General features: G+C 44.4%; 1 protein-coding gene across 3 annotated transcripts; it reads right to left on the bottom strand.

The window, feature by feature from the left end:
* Positions 1-3,735: 3,735 nt before the first annotated feature.
* Positions 3,736-13,280, bottom strand: LOC108930749 (cyclin-T2-like). Of its 3 annotated transcripts, XM_029256900.1 has the most exons (10): positions 13,070-13,280; positions 12,248-12,329; positions 11,799-11,927; positions 11,335-11,395; positions 11,132-11,194; positions 10,284-10,329; positions 7,214-7,377; positions 6,954-7,024; positions 5,264-6,314; positions 5,006-5,165 (listed from the first exon to the last, which is right to left on the bottom strand). In XM_029256900.1, the coding sequence occupies exons 1-10, from the start codon at positions 13,222-13,224 to the stop codon at positions 5,098-5,100; spliced, it is 1,890 nt and encodes a 629-aa protein (XP_029112733.1). In that variant the 5' UTR covers positions 13,225-13,280; the 3' UTR covers positions 5,006-5,097. The 3 variants fall into 3 exon arrangements, with proteins under 3 accessions (XP_029112732.1, XP_029112733.1, XP_018601671.1); XM_029256899.1 differs by having other exon boundaries at positions 3,736-6,314; XM_018746155.2 differs by lacking the exons at positions 5,006-5,165; positions 5,264-6,314; positions 6,954-7,024 and having other exon boundaries at positions 7,301-7,377; positions 9,961-10,329.
* Between the last annotated feature and the right edge of the window lie 3,280 nt (positions 13,281-16,560).

The raw sequence follows: 16,560 nt of genomic DNA, 5'->3' as shown, positions 1-16,560 counted from the left end.
CCAAAGATTGTGGGCAAATCCTGTCTGCCGCGTTCCAGAAGTTTCCGGATGGCGGCGGCGAGGGTGTGGTGACAGACGACTTGCTGCAATGCCTGGCCAAAGAGCTAACGTCGCTAGAGGACGAAGACCTGACGCTCCAGCCAGAAAACAGCAGTTTGTGCAAAGGAGTGTCTGATGATGCTGCCCAAGTGAAAACGGACCAGCCTTTAACCGAGGTAAAGAATCATCCTGAAGTGTCCTCAAAGAATTGCTATGAAGACTCTGATATAGACAATCATTGGCTAACACTGTTGTATTAAATTACACTTGAACTTTATACACTGAATTCAAGCGTAACACCATCAAAGAAAAAAAAAAAAGTCTCCCAGTGTTACAAATGTACACTAAATGCTGAGAGTGCTAACAAGACGCTATGGCCACCCTGCACTTATACTGTTTTCTGTAAGCCTCACAGATATGAAAAAATAACAAATGAAAAGAATATATTTATCGCTCCTAAATATGTATGCGAGGACTAACAGATTAAAGTATGAATGCACCGGTGTGTAGGGAAGGGCAGCTGACGGAACGAGCGCGGATGATGCCATCATGTGGACAAAAGGAGAAGTCCTGGGAAGAGGTGCTTATGGGACAGTAAGTGGTTCCCTCACACAAACTCCTGAGACACTCCTTCGGAATGCAATGTAACACAAACTCACATTCAAGCTACGAATTTTCCAAAGTACAAACATCTTCCTGTTTGTTTCCGAATAAAAGCTACCTGCATTTCCAGGTTCAGCCATTAGTTGGCAGTAAAACGCACCCAAACAGAATAGGACTGTGGGACCGCATTAATTCAATTCACTTCCGCATTGTCTTGGTGTTCCTGGAAAAACAAGATGAGGAATGTTGCACATGTTTATGCGATGAATTAGTCAAAAATCGATATTAAATACAAGTGTGTAAAAGAAGCCAATGAAATGTTGAAATGAAGTTCTTCAAAGTGTTCTTTTTGTTATAGCTATACCCATGATTTTTACAGAACCTACTCCACAAATAAATTGGGGACGTCTATTATTAATCTTTTATTGATTATGTAGATAACTGATTCTTAATTAAGTAGATAAGAAGGTGGCGAGAAGCTGACAATCAGTTCTTCTGGGTTGGATCAGACAGCATGAACAGAAATAAACAGGAGGTTCTGGAGATGATTTATTTTTATATTGAATAATTTTAAATTGGTTTTAATTTTGATATACATTAGTTTGAAGTGAACAAACAAGAAAAATACAATAACTAAAAGTGTTCTTCTTCTGACAACAGCTCTTAACCATTGTGCTGCCCAGGTTTACTGTGGCCTAACCAGCAAGGGTCAGCTGATTGCTGTGAAGCAGGTGGCCTTGGACGACTGTGACCCGGCGAGCGCCGAGAGCGAGTACCAGCGCCTCCAGGTGGAGGTGGACCTGCTGAAGACCCTGTGCCACGACAACATCGTGGGTTTCCTGGGCACTGCCCTGCAGGATGGGGTGGTCAGCATCTTCATGGAGTACGTACCCGGCGGCTCCATTACGAGCATCTTGCAGCGCTTCGGCCCCCTGCCCGAGAAGGTGCTGGCGCTCTACACGCGACAGATCCTGGAGGGCGTGGCCTACCTGCACCGGAACAGGGTCATCCACCGTGACCTGAAGGGCAACAACATCATGCTGATGCCCGACGGCGTCATCAAGCTCATTGACTTTGGCTGCGCCAGACGCATCGGCCGACTCACGTACAGCAGCGACCTCAGCGACCTCCTGAAGTCGGTGCACGGCACCCCCTACTGGATGGCCCCGGAAGTGATCAACGAGACGGGACACGGGAGGAAGTCGGACATCTGGAGCATCGGGTGCACGGTGTTCGAAATGGCCACGGGCAAGCCGCCCCTGGCCCACATGGACAAGCTGGCCGCTCTCTTCTACATCGGAGCCAGGAGGGGTCTAATGCCCACCCTGCCGGAGGAGTTCTCTGGGGAAGCCAAGAACTTTGTCCAGTCCTGTTTGACGAGGTGAGTCCTATATATAGCTGGTAGCGTAGTGGTCAGAACTGCTGCCTTTGGACCCAAAAAGGTTGCAGGTTTGAGTCTCATCTCCAGCTGTAGTACCCTTGACGAAGGTTCTTACGTTCAAAATTGTTCCAGTAAAAATGACCCAGCGGTATAAATAACTGCAAGTAACTTAAAACTGTAAGTCACTTTGGCAAAAAGCATCACTTAAATGAAATAATGTGAGTCAGACTCTGTACTGCAGCTATCAATAAATTTCCTCACATTTAACACTGCTTCAGTGAAGGTGGGGCAGTGGTTGGTGCTGCCACCTTTAGAATCCAAGGTTGCAGGTTTGAATCCCTAGCCTAACCCTGAACGGATACAGCAAAAATGACCCTGCTGTATAAGCTGGTAGATTGCTGTAAGTCACTTTGGACAAAAGTAGCAGATAAATTTGTAAATGAGCGTCAACAGGAGTCAGTGGGTCGCACCACGGGGGGTCTGAAACGTCTCAGTGAGCTGAAGTGGGAAACGGTGGCACGTTACCTTTGGGGAAGAAGCGTTTAAGTCGCCGAGCGGTGCCGTAGCGCCTCGAAGACACGGAGGCGTCCCTTTGTGTTGCAGCGATCAGAAAGAGCGGCCGTCGGCGGAGGAGCTGCTGAAGCACCCGTTCGTCCCCCAGCGAGCGAGGGAGAGGCAGTCCGCCGCAGACCTGGCCCGCCACCCTGGAGCCCCATCTGTCACGGCATCACGAGGCTTTCAGGGAAACAACCGGAAGGGCCCCTACCGTTAGCGCAGACACCCGTACGCCCGTTCTTCACGAGCACATAATGCAGCGTCCATTACCGCTGTAAAAGCAGAAGCTCTTTAAAACACTGAAATCGTGGCCATATGTAGTATTCGAGGGACTCACCATAATCATGACATTTACTCTGGCTGCTTTCCTAACTACCGGCCAAATGCCATTTTCCGGGTTTTTAACTTCTGCAGTAGTTGTATTTTCCGCACTTACCCATTTTCTGGAACTTGAGCTCAGAGATGGGAGTAAAGAGCGATCGCAGAGAAGAGGAGAATAAAGTGACTCATTTCCACAGTTTCCTCATTTCCACTCTTTCCTGAGTTATGATGATCAGTAACAATATTGGAATTCTGGACATTTATGGAAAAAAAAAATCATCCAACAATCAGTAGGAGTTTATGGAGATCATGTATTTTTATCATCACTTATTTTAGTTTGAATTTCAATGTATCTCATCTAAATTAGTCTTCTCATATTTATTATAGCTGTCTGAGATTTGTACAGAACCTGTAAATAAACTGGGGGACGTCTGTTACGATGCTTTTGTTTACTTTAACTTAGTGGCAAAAGTAACTGGAGTTATGAAGGTCATGACAGACGTTGGTACTAATTTTGTTTCGTAACTGGAGGAGTGTGTATTCTGAATCTTTAGGCTACTGGGCAACATGATTATTGTCTCTGTGTAACTTTTTCAAGAAATAAACAGCATTTAGGGTACCAAAACCATCTATAATTTTCTTTGTTACCAGTTCAGAATATTGTTTCAATAAGAGTGATTCTTCTGTATGTGCAGAAGACAGTGCACTGGATTTGGCCTAGTATTTGTCATTTGTTTGTTTGTGTGTGTGTGTGTGTGTGTATAGACATGCACATAAAATGCATGTATCAAGAGCACAATGAGTCAAAAAACAAAGCCGCACAAGAGAAGCAACAGTAGTGGTAACTTTAGGGTTTATTTAAATCATTTAAAGGGTAAAACGATGTCAACATTTGCGCTAGTTTTTTTTTTTTTTAAAATCACTGTAATGCTCCTGCATTCAAGAGTAATGTCACAACACAGGCAACACATTTCTTGGCTTCATTTGTGAACTCGGCACACAGTAATCAAGGACTGACTGACTGACTGAACAACAATCTGCATTAAGAATTAAAAATGCTTTATAACAAACCAGCACAAAACCTTCACTTAACTTTTGCCCAATCATTGATTTTGCTGTATGAATACACAACAGTCCCACATAACCATTATCAATTTACAGCGCTGTATCTAGGATCTAGGCTACTGCATCAAGCCAAGATAGATTTTAAATGCACTTCACAGCAAATATTATGTAAACTTTATTTATAGGTCTAGAAATGTCCGTTTTCAGTTTTCGAGGCACAGCCTTTGGCATCCAGCTTAAGGTCTTGGAGGTCAAAAAAAAGTGGATATTGTGTGACCTCTGACACAGGTTATCAACTGGTAAGGTCTGGCTAGTTCGAACGAGTAGCGCGCCTCCTCCTGGCAGCCATGCAGATGCGCCGCTGGAATGCTGCGTGTGGAACTCACCTATACGACGGACTCCTCCACCGAGTCTTTTATACATCACGTCCTTTGCCAAACTTCCGAGCAGCTCCGAACCTGAGTATTTATGGTATAGCTTTAACATACAAAAATGTATGTACATTGTATCTCCACTGCGGTAAAGTTCAGTTTCCTGTTTATCCCTTTGTGATTGGAACATGCAAATTGTACATACATACGGTATAAAGTTTATTTAAAAAAAAAAAAAAAAAAAAAAAAGTCACTCATTCCAAGAAGTAACTCCTGTGCCCCCGTTCTCTCAAGTGAAGAGTTCAATCCCGCCCACTTCAGAGCAAAGGATCATGGTATTTTGGATGTAGCCTCAGTTTCTTGCAGGAAATCTACAGTTGTGGAAATACTGCTTAAATTATACATATACACACAAATATGTATATAGTGAGATTGCACCTTCCATGCCTTTAAAGTATTTATAATACTATTCACGTGATGTCATTTACATCATATTTCCCTATTGGGGATGAAGCAGCAGTTATGGATATTGAAATAGGCAGGACTCGTATGCTGCCTAAGGATGAGCTCGTCGAGCATTTTTTCGGCCCTTCTCAACTCAAGACTTGAGGCGTTTTACTCTGTGTCGGTTCTGCTTTATCCCCCAGCTCCGCCCACCTTCACTAGTTCATTCCCTGGGCACTTAAGAGCGAATCGAGCATATCGAATGTGTCTTTGTAGTCCGTGTGCTGACCGTTTGCCCCGGGGCCATGGGCGGAGCCCTCAGGGCCGCGGCTCCCCACCGGACTCCTGTCCAGTTTCACTAGGGTGCTGAGCTGTCCGTAGCCCACCTGGTAGGCAACAGGGGGAGGAGGGGGGAAGGGTAGGTTAAGAACAGAGCCGTCAGAGGACACACACTGCTGTACAGAGGAACAACGAGAGGCACTACCTGCGCTTTTCGAACTTTTGCTCATTTTGGAGTGGTGGTTGTGGGAGGCGCCCTCGGGGTGCGGCCTCTTCCGGGACGAGCCGGAACCCGCGCTCTCGCCACTCACACCTACCGGGCTCCGGAGGGACCCCTCGAGGGCCCCCCGGCCGCTCCCGCTGAGCGGATGGGGTTGGGGATGCTTGTGGTGTCGGTGGGTGCTGTGCTCCCGGTGCTTCTCTTTGCTCACTAAGGGGCTGGAATGTTTGCCGCGACTGGCACTTTCGTCCGAGGAGCTGTGGCGCTCCGATGACACCCTAATTTTCATCTTGAGCTCCTCCTTCCCAACGGCAGGCGGGCAGGGCACCGCCTTTTCGGCCGGCGGGACGGGAAGCCGCAGCTTCAGAGAGGCCGCCTTGTCTCGCTTGTCGACCACATGCCGGTCGACGCCGGTGGAGCTGCAGCCGGGGACCTGCTGCAAGTGTCCGTGCTTTCGGTGGTCCGCTAGAGTGGGGTGGGCGAATCCATCGCGGCCCTCGGCATCCAGGCCCGCCTCCTGCCTCCGCCTCTGCCCTGCCAGCTCAGCCGCATGTTTCTCCCGGTACTTGTCCAGGGACAACTTCTGCGTGGGGGGCGTGTAAACAGGGGGCGGCAGCAGCTGCTGTTGCTGCTTGCCGGCTTTGTGTTCGTGTTTTCCGGGGGGAAACTCGGCACCCCGGTCAGACCGCTGCTGCAGGGAGGCGTTCAGAGGCAAGGGCACCCCCTGTGGCAGCACGAGACCATCCTGTTTGAGGGAGTACACGTCAGGCCGAGCCTGCTCCTGCGGCCAGCTGTTGGAAGCAGAGAAGGTGTAGGCGGAGCTCTGCATGCCAGCCAGGCTGTCCAGAGAGAGCACGCCACCTGGGTTCGAGGGCAGGCTGACGGGAAATGACGCGGTGGCCTTTGGGAATGCAGTGTTGGCAGAGAGGCCTGGGAGTCCGTCCACCAAGGACCGATCTTGGATCAGTGAGGGTCCCAGGAAGGAGCTCTCCGACGCTTGGCCATCATTCTTGGGCTTCTTGGCAGCCTGAGTGGCCTGAGGGGCAGACAAAGCAAATTAACACGTTTGACTCTTCATTTCAGTTAAAAACACAAAAATTGCCCCAAGCGTCACCACTAAGTAGGGCAACCAGGAATCAACAATTAACAGTGCTTTTCATATGTTTCTGAAAGCTAGCTATTCGCTCCTGTCCACTCTAGAGCACATGTGATTTGAAAAGTTTGAAAAGTGTAATTAAATAAAGACACCGTTGAGGTGGGGCATGGACATCGTTCATCTGGAAATGCATCCAAAATCATTTTGTCACATCAATCACGCAAATCTGAGTAGCAGATTAATTGCCCATTAATTAACACTGAAGAAACAGAGTCCATGTTACACAGTGATACAAATCATTTAGGAAACTGGATCACAGACATTGAAAAACCATGAACACAGATGTGAGTCTAACCAACTGTAGTACCACTAAAAAGTGTTGTGAGCAACACCTGTGTACAGAGGACTCACAAGGCTACACACAGGTTTCCAACATCTCTGAGAAGTGCTGCAAAAGACACGGCTCCCCATTTCCCCAAACGCCACAAGCGTAGTGAACAAAAAGTCACACTTTTCACCGGTGCTACATATCAACACCCACTACGACGTGCTCCGAACCGGGCTAATGCTCACACTCACCCTCCAGTTGCGGATCCTTTTCAGTCTGCTCGGCGTCTTCTCCAGTATCTGCAGGAACTCGTGGGTCAGTTCTGGGACAGAGGGGGAAAAATGGACATTTAGGAGGAAAACATTTCGGACCAACAGCGTTGGGACGAGTACAGCAGGAGGACAAAGTGACCGCCCTCTGGCCAAACAGAGTCTTGTGCCATCAACACACCACACAAAGCAAACACGAGAGGTGATGACATCGCGCTGGAGGGACCTGGGGAACAACTTACCGTCCAGCAGCTCCAGTGTGACAGTGGGGTCCACATACTCCCACCAGTGCTTCCCATCGGTGGAGACTGGGATCTCCCAGTTGGACCATTTACAAGCCAAGTGGATGCACACGCAGGCTATAACAGTGGGCTTGTACTGCAGGCAGAAGGTTGTGAGATGCAGGCTGCGTGGGGAGGGGTGGGAGTACACAAATAAAGGAGAAGTGATAGAAGAGAATTGTCAGACCTCAGAGGTTACGCCAGGGGGTATCACAAAAATTCTTAATGTTTCACTGACACCACAGTGACCTGTGGCATCTTTAGCCTTTTCCCTCTTATGCATAAATCACTACTTTAAGAACTTGTCATTTAAATGGTTTAAGTTTTAAATTATCACAAACAAAAAGCAGCACTGGGTTACCATCTATGCAGTTTATTACCACTATTATTTTTTACTAATTATTTATTTAGTAAACTGGTACTTTCATTAAGATGGAGGACAGACTGCTCAGAATTTGGGGGAAACTGCACTGTATTTACTCGAATATAACTCACTGTCACGTATATCTCACAACCCTCATTTTATCTTAGGGAAAAAAAAAGTTTTGCATATACCTCACACACAAAAAAAGTTTAAAACTGTATGAAATAGATAATGTTATGGCAGTTTCAGATATTTTGGAATTCATTTAAAGAGAGTCAGCATTTATGTTGAGTTGAGCGATGTTTTGTTAATAGGGCACCAATCATACGCGTAGCGGCTGACCATTATTGTCCATTTCGTGCTCCGCTTTCACATCACTTCCCATAAGTAATTTGTGAGGCATTGTTTGTAATGCATCTCAAATCTTGTAAACTACTGGTAATTTTTGCTTGAAACACGGAGAAACGTTCAAGTTACAGTGCTGGTTTTAAACTCAAAGTTACTGACTTCACGGAAAAATATGGCAGCCGAATCGGGGGTGGCATGGTGGCACAGCGACTAGCGTCGTTGTCTCACAGTGCCTGCGTGGGGCTAGAGGACGAGGGTTCGATCACCGCTCAGTTTGTTTGGAATTTGCAGACACGCTCCAAAGACATGCTTTTCAGGTTCTCCCATAGTGTGTGAATGGTGGAGGCAGTGTGTTCCACTGATGTATGGATGAGCGACCCAGTGTAAGTAGTGTATCTAGCAGTGTAAGTCACCGCGGTGAATAAGGTGTCTGGGCTGATAACACTACATAGAGTTCATTGGATGTCGCTTTGGAGAAAAGTGTCTGATAAATAAATGTAAATGCAATCAAGAGGCAGGGCGTGAGTCTACAGTAACTGAGTTTACTGTGCAATATTGGCATAAACAGAAACTTGCTTTGCAAAACACCAACAAGTCAAGAAAAGCATTCCGAGGACCTAAATGTGTAAAGTTACCCGCAATGGAGGACGAGTTATTTGAACGTCTAAGGTTTTCATAAAGACGGTTGCTGTGTTGCGCAGGAAGAACACGTGAGCAATTTTAGCAAACACTGAGGATATAACTGTAAACGTAAATTTAATTTTTCCCTGAAAAACTTTAGTTTCCAAAAATTCCCACGTATCTCATACCCTGATTTTTTTTAAATTTGAATTTTGGGGGGAAGTGTGCGTTATATTCGAGTAAATACAGTGCATGGCACCACACATTTCATGTCATTTAACAAACATGTTTAATTTCCAAATTAACCTCAGCACATCAAAGAGCTAATTGGATCGAAGAATTTGTACTGCTGTGCAATACAACAAAATTATAGTGGTATTCCCTGAGTAAAGTGGCTCTACCCCCAACTCACTCTGCACTGCAGATTCATAGCACCAAAATGACCAGCAATGCTGAGCACTGGATGATAACCCTTTGCCACAGATCTAATGTACAATGTCTGGACACAGCTGACATCACCACTGCCAAGAAGTGCTTTCTCACTTGAGGGGTTCCTTACCAGGGGTTTGGGTCAAAGCCCTCTCAAACATCGCAATCCCTCAAAAGCCAAAATATGGCACTAAGAGGGTGCCACCATACAAGAGCACATTATCACACCCAATAAAGCATCAGACCCAGAGATGTAAACAATTTAATATTTCATATGATTGCACTTTTTCAGGAGGTCATTTGTAGACACTCCCCAAATTTATTGCAAAACTCTTTCCAGACATTGCACACCGACGGTGAAACACCAAAACATAATATTCATGTGTAATGAAATATTTACACCTACTAATTAATTATACACAAAGAAAAATAGATTAAATATGATAACCATACCAACAGAAACACACATTTGAAAAAACCTCAACCCTTTAAGGACCATGTGTGTACCAGTACTGCCTTAGCCCCAAACAGTACTACACCAAGTAATCAAATTATTTTTTCACAAGGACAAACATTTTGAACTAATATGTTCCTTTTGCAAGGAAACATAACGCGTGAATTAAAAATGGGTCAGTAATAACTCTGGATGTATATAACATCTTTCAAAAAGGTTTCAGTGGTGTAGTCAAAGTCCTTAATGGGTTAAAAAAGCTGGAAACAACATGACTAAATCAATATCAATTCTCAATTAGCTGTTCCAGAACTTAGTACCAAATGTAAGAATTTCTATTACAAAACAGCTAATCTGATGGAAAATCAATTTCTATTCTCCCTAAAGAAAAGCAAAAAGAATAAACAGGATAGAAAGGGACAGAAGACCAATGAAGGAAGAAAGAAAAGAAAAAGGAAAAAAGGAATAGGAAGCCGATAAGGTCTTTGTACTCACCAGGACGAGTTCTAGGTTAAGCTTACATCGGTAATCTTTAGCTGTTAGGCTACCGAGTGTCGTTAGACATATCACTCTGTACCGAGTGAGTGAGGTAAGAAGCACCACTACACGTCACACTGTGCATTCCACCCCTCAGTGCCAACACAGTCCCTCGCACAATACACCGCACTGCAGCCGGGCCCGGTACAGCCGCACCCTGATCGAGGGGCTCCCCAGGGCTCCCGGTGCAACGAGGGCGTTGGGCACAGGAAGTGACCCTGCAGTAAAGGAAGCATAGTGTGCCATCACAGTGCAACAAAGAGGGGGGACAGGATAACAACCTGTTGGTAGCCATGAAATAGGAAGTCTGTGCCAAATCCTTGCTCGCTGCAAAAGAGAGAGAAAAGGAAGGTGTTAGCATGCGGAGAGAGGGACTTGTAGATGAAGCGAAACAACACTGTCAACATCGATCACACAGTAATAGCAACATCTAGGACACAGCACGCTGGCTCCTCACGTTACAAATGTTCGAGTTAAAAATCTATCAAGGTGCAAACATTTTCCTGTCTTTAAACTTCCTGCATTCTTACATTCAGCCATTAGAGGGCAGTGATAAGCAATCAAACAGTAAGTGTGTGAAAGCGCCTTCAGTCAACACACTTCTACTCCCTAGAGTTCCTGTCTGGTGTTTCTCTTTGCTGGTCATCAAAAATCACATATATTTAAGGGATACATTAGTCGATACTATTTGGAGGTGTTTGCAGACAACTTAGTTTTAATGAGCTCAAAACTACTAAAAAAAAAAAATATTTAAATTAGGTCTTAGAAAATATTTTATTAAAGCTGTATCAAACTTACTGACCCTAACCTGCAAATAACTGAGGTAACTGATTTTGTTTTGTGATTTGTTTTTTTTTTTTTTTTTTTAACAACCTCTATATTATAAATAAATCAAGGCATGTCTATTACGTAGCTTTTAGCTTGACTTAGAGGTAAAAAAAACAAAGTGATTTGACACTACTGTTCCTATTGCGTTTTAAGTTTCTGCATATGAATGTTTTGGCTGATTAAAGAGAAATCATGGCTAATCACGTCAACTACCCACTACGAGGTGTAGACTTACATCCTGTAAAGAGAAATTAGCAGTTGACTGTGAGGAGAGCACAAATAATGAAGGAGAAGCGATTACCTCGTACTAGCTGGGAACATTTCACAACATCAGTGTGTGGATGATCAATTGTTATTTCAAAACCTAAAATGAAATACATTAAAAACCACAGTCAGACAAACCCATACGAGCAATCTGTGTGTGTGCACATTTTTATTCGATAAAATGCTCGCCTGACAGTTCATCACAAAATCCCAGAACAAGTTTGTGTGGGCTTCACTCACCTAATGTCTGTAACACTATGGTTTCAAGTATCACCAGCTCCTGAGCTTGCTGGAGGTAGGCCTGAAATCCAACACACAATCGCAACGTTACGAAAACACTGAGTCTAAACCACCTTCCTGAAACAAATGAAAATACACAGTGCGGCGAAGGTTAGTGTCTGCAGTAAGAGCAGACAAAGTACGATTTAGTTATGAGTGGAAAACACTGCAATGGTGCTCCAAAGCTGACTATTATTTAACATTTAGCATTTGGTTATTTTTATCAATTTATTAACATCTATTGTCTGCGGTTTTTATGCAAGGCAGCAATGAGGTTTGTACAGTAAGCCAACTATAAACATTTACCCAGTAATACCACAAGGTAATTTTGTACTGCATCAACTCAGGAAGAAGAGAACAGGAGGTTCAAGTGGTGGGTGATGGTTCTAACCACCGCGCCACCTGCTGTCCCTTTCATTACGTACATTGCTTTTTGTGTCCAGTGGGGCTTCTTGGGGGTTTAAGCAGGCATGTGCCACTTTAATGACATGTTCAAGTTTCCGTGGTTGTTCCTCAACCTTTGCGGCCAGGAATAAAGCGGTGGGAGAAATTATCTGCAAAATAAGAAAAATAATGTGTAAAACATTCTAAGCGGACAACAGCTTTCTTCTGCGAAGTGTTTGTGTTTAGCAGGAACGCAGCAGTTGATTTACAGTCAACACGCAAATGGGAAACTTTCTTTTGGCAACACAAAAGGAGCTCATTGCGTCGCCCATCTGGTCCAGTTTCTCCAAAAATAACAAGGGACCGGCCTGGTTTCCGCTCACAAAAGTCTGGACAGTCCAGAACGGTTCCATACGGTCCAAGTTCGACCAAATGCTGTAAAGATCGAAAGACACTTTGCTACAGCGCAAAGTAACAGAAAGATACTTACGTTTCTGTGGAACTTGGTGAAAGAATGATACATATAAAATCTGTGCATGTAAACAATTGCAGTGTTGATGGTGAGCTGGGACCTGTGGGGAAGCGGTTAAGGAAAAGTGCAAGAGACAGTAAGTGAGCGGCAAACAAGAGGTTCTCATCCCAACTGCAGCGGGTTGGTCCACTGGACCTGGAGGTCTTTCAGTAACACACCCAGTATGGAGGAAGATCAAATGTGGGGAAACAAGCACAGAACCGGGACCCATTGGAGAGTTAATCTGAGGGAAAAAAAAAAAAAAAAAAAAAAAAAAACTGATCAGAACCTGTGACCCAGTCGTGAAGAGTCTAAGGCCCACAAAAAGGGCACTCGAACCCATTACGAGAATCTTAGGTTCAATACCGGCTCGAACCGCCTTCGATGATCAAAGCCCTGACTGGAGGTCGAGTCCAGCTGGTCTAAATCCGGTTCTGCGGACCGACCGGCCACTGACTGAACGAAAACACACACACACACACACACACACACACACACACACACACAGACCGGCCCCCCGGCGTTGTGTCGGGACCGTCACTCACTGACCGATCTTAATAACTTCTTAATTAAACTTACCCACACACAGCCCCCCTGGTGACCCCCGGCAGCACACGCGTGCGCACACAGCCTCTCTCTGTTACACACTTCGTGTAAAACACCGGGAAAACGCCTCCTTAAGCCACACAGCCCTGCTGAGAGCCGAGCCGCTCAGACCGGTAAGCGGTATAATCTGAGGCCTACCCCCCCCCCCGCGCCCTGCTGTTCCCGGCCGGCCCCGCGTCTCTTTCCCAAGGATACACATTGAGTCTCTGGCCCATGTCCTGGATGAGGTTGGCCGCCTGCTGCCGGTAGGAGAGCTCCCTGTCCGGCTCCACTCCGCAGCGGCGCGACGGCGTGCTTTCCAGCTGCTCCCGGGTGAAGAACCATCTGGAAGAACCCCGGCACGCCGCCATCGTGCTTCGCCACTGCACAGGGAACCCGAGGAGCGGAAGCGACGTCACCGCGCCATCACATACGTTGCGTGACATCACCGCGTACTTAGCGTAGTGATGCGTCCTTGACACCAACTGGCCCGGGAGAGGGAAGGAGGATCACGGGAAATGTAGTTCACAACTTAAAAAAAAAAAACAGCAATATTTGAAGTTCTCAGTTAACTGCTCCAGATTTTACAGCCGAGAATTTACATTTAGAAAAATCAATTTCATACTTTTCTAAAGTTAAAAAAATCGCTATTTCAGCCGAAAACTGGTAAGGTTTAGTAGTATTTCCTGACATTGAACAAACTGAAATACAATAGGCCTATAGGCAAAATCATTTCCTTGTTAATAAGTAACGGCAACATCATTAATAATAATGATATGAATATAATAATAATAATTTATAGATACCCATGGGAAAATTTCACAGATTAAACTTGAAAAACTGTTTTGCCTGAGCTTCAAACAGAAAACCAAGGGACCAGATTTTTTTTTTTTTACAAAATATTTAACTAACATGCTCCGTTGGGACACAATTTAAGGCACCACAGCTATAAATGCACAAAAAGCAATAAATAAAAAAAATCATTTTATAGAAAAAGGTATCACAAAAAGAAAAGTAAAAGTGCTTTGATTGTTCAAGCTTGAAATTAGTTTTATAACAGAAGAAATAAGTTTAACAGAAGAGATAAAAGTGCAGAAATTCAGTTTCTGAACTTTTCTTAAAAAAAGAAAAAAAAATCTGCAGGTGTAAATGGAGCAGAAAACCGATACGACCTTTGCACTCACCAGGATGGCTTTTGCTCTGTAACCTTTTGCTGCCACTCGGGTACGAGGTGTCCGAATGCGTTGTCCGTGTGCCGAGCGATCGATTCGGGTAAAAAGCACTGAGACCTGAGAGGAGCCCCTGGTACAGTGCGCTTCGCCGCAGCAGCGCGGCCTAATATAGCCGGCCCTGTTCCTGTCCCCGTCCGAAGTTTCGGTGCGTTGCGGGGGGTGGGGATGGGGATGGGGATGGGGATGGGGGTGGGGGGGTTAGGTGTGGTGCTAAAGGGCATCATTAGAAAGTATCAAGAGCACAAAGGGTATCATCAGAGAGTGATCAAGGGAAATCGGAAGGGAAGCGTGAACTCAACTGAAACACGTCAATTGAAGCACATCAGTTGGACAATGCAAGTCCCTCATCACCACGATCTGTCCTTTGTGAGACCTCCGTATCGGTGTCCATTGAAATGCGCTGGCTCATCAGCACCTGAAAGAGGAGTGTGAGGTGTGAGGCTGAGCTCCTTCTCATCAAGCCACAAACAACCACTCCCTGCTATTGACTAAATGATCACATCATGTGAAGGCAAACGAGCACTTGACTGTGAATAATGGAGCGAAGATGTACTCACCCCGGGCTGGATGGACTGGTGTTCACGTGGTATTTTAATCCCTTCGATCAATTATTGTGTATAAGATGTTGTCGGAGAAACGTCAACCAGACCATTAATGTCTGCAAAAGACTTTGCAGACAGTTAGATTCTTGTTTGTATGGTAGTTTGTTCTCATACCTCACAACATCCCACCACTCCAGCAAAAATTTGCCCAGATGGAAACTTTTTGCAATAGTTACTATTTTTCAGAAAGCACAGTAAAATTGACATTTTACATTTATTTGTACATGTCCTTGAACAGCTGACTGTTGTAGTGTTTAAATCTTCTGTGCAATACCATTTCTTGTGCAATACTTTTCCCCTCTTACTTATTCCCTCCTTCATTATTTATTTGATCCCTCATTATTTATTCCATCCTCTGTTATTTATGCCTCCCCCCAATATTAATCCCTGTATGTATACGTACGTTTATATATGTGTATATCTATGTTTTTTGTCTACAATATGAGCCATTGGTAACCGAAGCAAAATTCCTTGTACGAATGTGCATACTTGGCCAAATTAATCTGATTCTGATTTTTATTTATTTAGCAGACACTTTTCACCAAAGCGACTTCCAATGAACTCTATGTAGTGTTGTCAGTCCACACACCTTATTCACCGCGGTGACTTACACTGCTAGATACACTACTCACACCGGGTTACTCATCCATACATCAGTGGAACACACACACACTCTCTCTGTCACTCACACACTAAACCTGAGCAGCATGTTTTTGGAGTGTGGGAGGAAACCAGAGCACCCAGAGGAAACCCACACAGACACGGGGAGAACATGCAAACTCCACACAGACTGACCAGGGATCAAACCCATGTCCTCTCGTACCACCCAGGTGCTGCGAGACAGCAGTGCTACTGGAAGATCAAAATAAAGTCTGAAACTGTGCATAATAAAACCACGCTGATCTGTCAGCAAGTTGGTTATTTTTAGGATTGTGCTTTCTTAAACGGATTTATGCATAGCTTTCATTTACGTGTAGGATCGGGGGAAGCAATTAGTAATTTTGGAGAAGATAAATGAAAACTTTGCCTCATAATAAACAGTTTTACTGGATAATTGAAAATCTGGTGCTTCATATATTACGTAAATATTGTACGATGCATCTCCACCCCACATCTTTGAAATGTTGCAGCTTGTGGTCAGAAATAAATATTCATTAAACTACTGTATTTCGTGCAACTTCCAATGTTAAGATTTTATCCAATATCCAGCTGTTTATGAAGTCTATAAAGCTTTTAATTCATCTGACACATTTCTCTAAGAAAATTTACAGTATGGGTTTTGTACACTAAGATCCTTACCACGATTTACCGATTTATACAGCCATGTAATTTTTACTGTACCAATTCATGGTAAGTACCTTGCTCAAGGCTACTACAGGAAGGGTTTGAACCTGGGTTTCTGGAAGGGAGTGGCTCTAAGCACTATGGCACCTGCTAAATGTAACATTACTATCAAAATTAAGATGTTCTGTAACAGAACAGTTATAATTCATCTTGAGGCTCCTTGAAGGAAAGAACATCTGTCATAAGAATTAAATAACAGAGAAGGTTTTACAAACACGTTGGTCTTTAGGTGCCATTCAGAGTGTCCGGTGTCTTCAGACAAATCCCTATATTTATTAATTTCGCCGATGCTTTTCCTCAAAGGAGATTCAACGGTTATTATTATCTTACAGTATAAGATACACTGCAATAAACTCCCTACAATAATTTTCCCATCTATACATCAGAGCCCTGCAACACACATCTAAATACACTACTTATTCATTTCGCTGATGCTTTCTTCCAAAGTGACTTACAATGTTAATGTTACAGTTATTACAAGCTTATAATTTTTTTACCCATTTACACCAGTGAGTAATTTTTACTGGAG

Source organism: Scleropages formosus, chromosome 12 (assembly GCF_900964775.1).
Source record: "Scleropages formosus chromosome 12, fSclFor1.1, whole genome shotgun sequence".
Classification (NCBI taxonomy): domain Eukaryota; kingdom Metazoa; phylum Chordata; class Actinopteri; order Osteoglossiformes; family Osteoglossidae; genus Scleropages; species Scleropages formosus.
This window is presented reverse-complemented; position numbering and strand designations above follow the sequence as displayed.

Bases quoted from the DNA above. Each gene is read 5' to 3' on its own strand.
- LOC108930749 (XM_029256899.1), bottom strand. From the start codon at position 13,224: ATGGCGGCGTGCCGGGGTTCTTCCAGATGGTTCTTCACCCGGGAGCAG. The intron at 12,330-13,069 runs GTATCCTTGGGA...GCTTCCCCACAG, and splicing joins ATGGGCCAGAGACTCAATGT to GTCCCAGCTCACCATCAACA. The intron at 6,315-6,953 runs GTGAGTGTGAGC...TCTGCCCCTCAG, and splicing joins AAAGGATCCGCAACTGGAGG to GCCACTCAGGCTGCCAAGAA.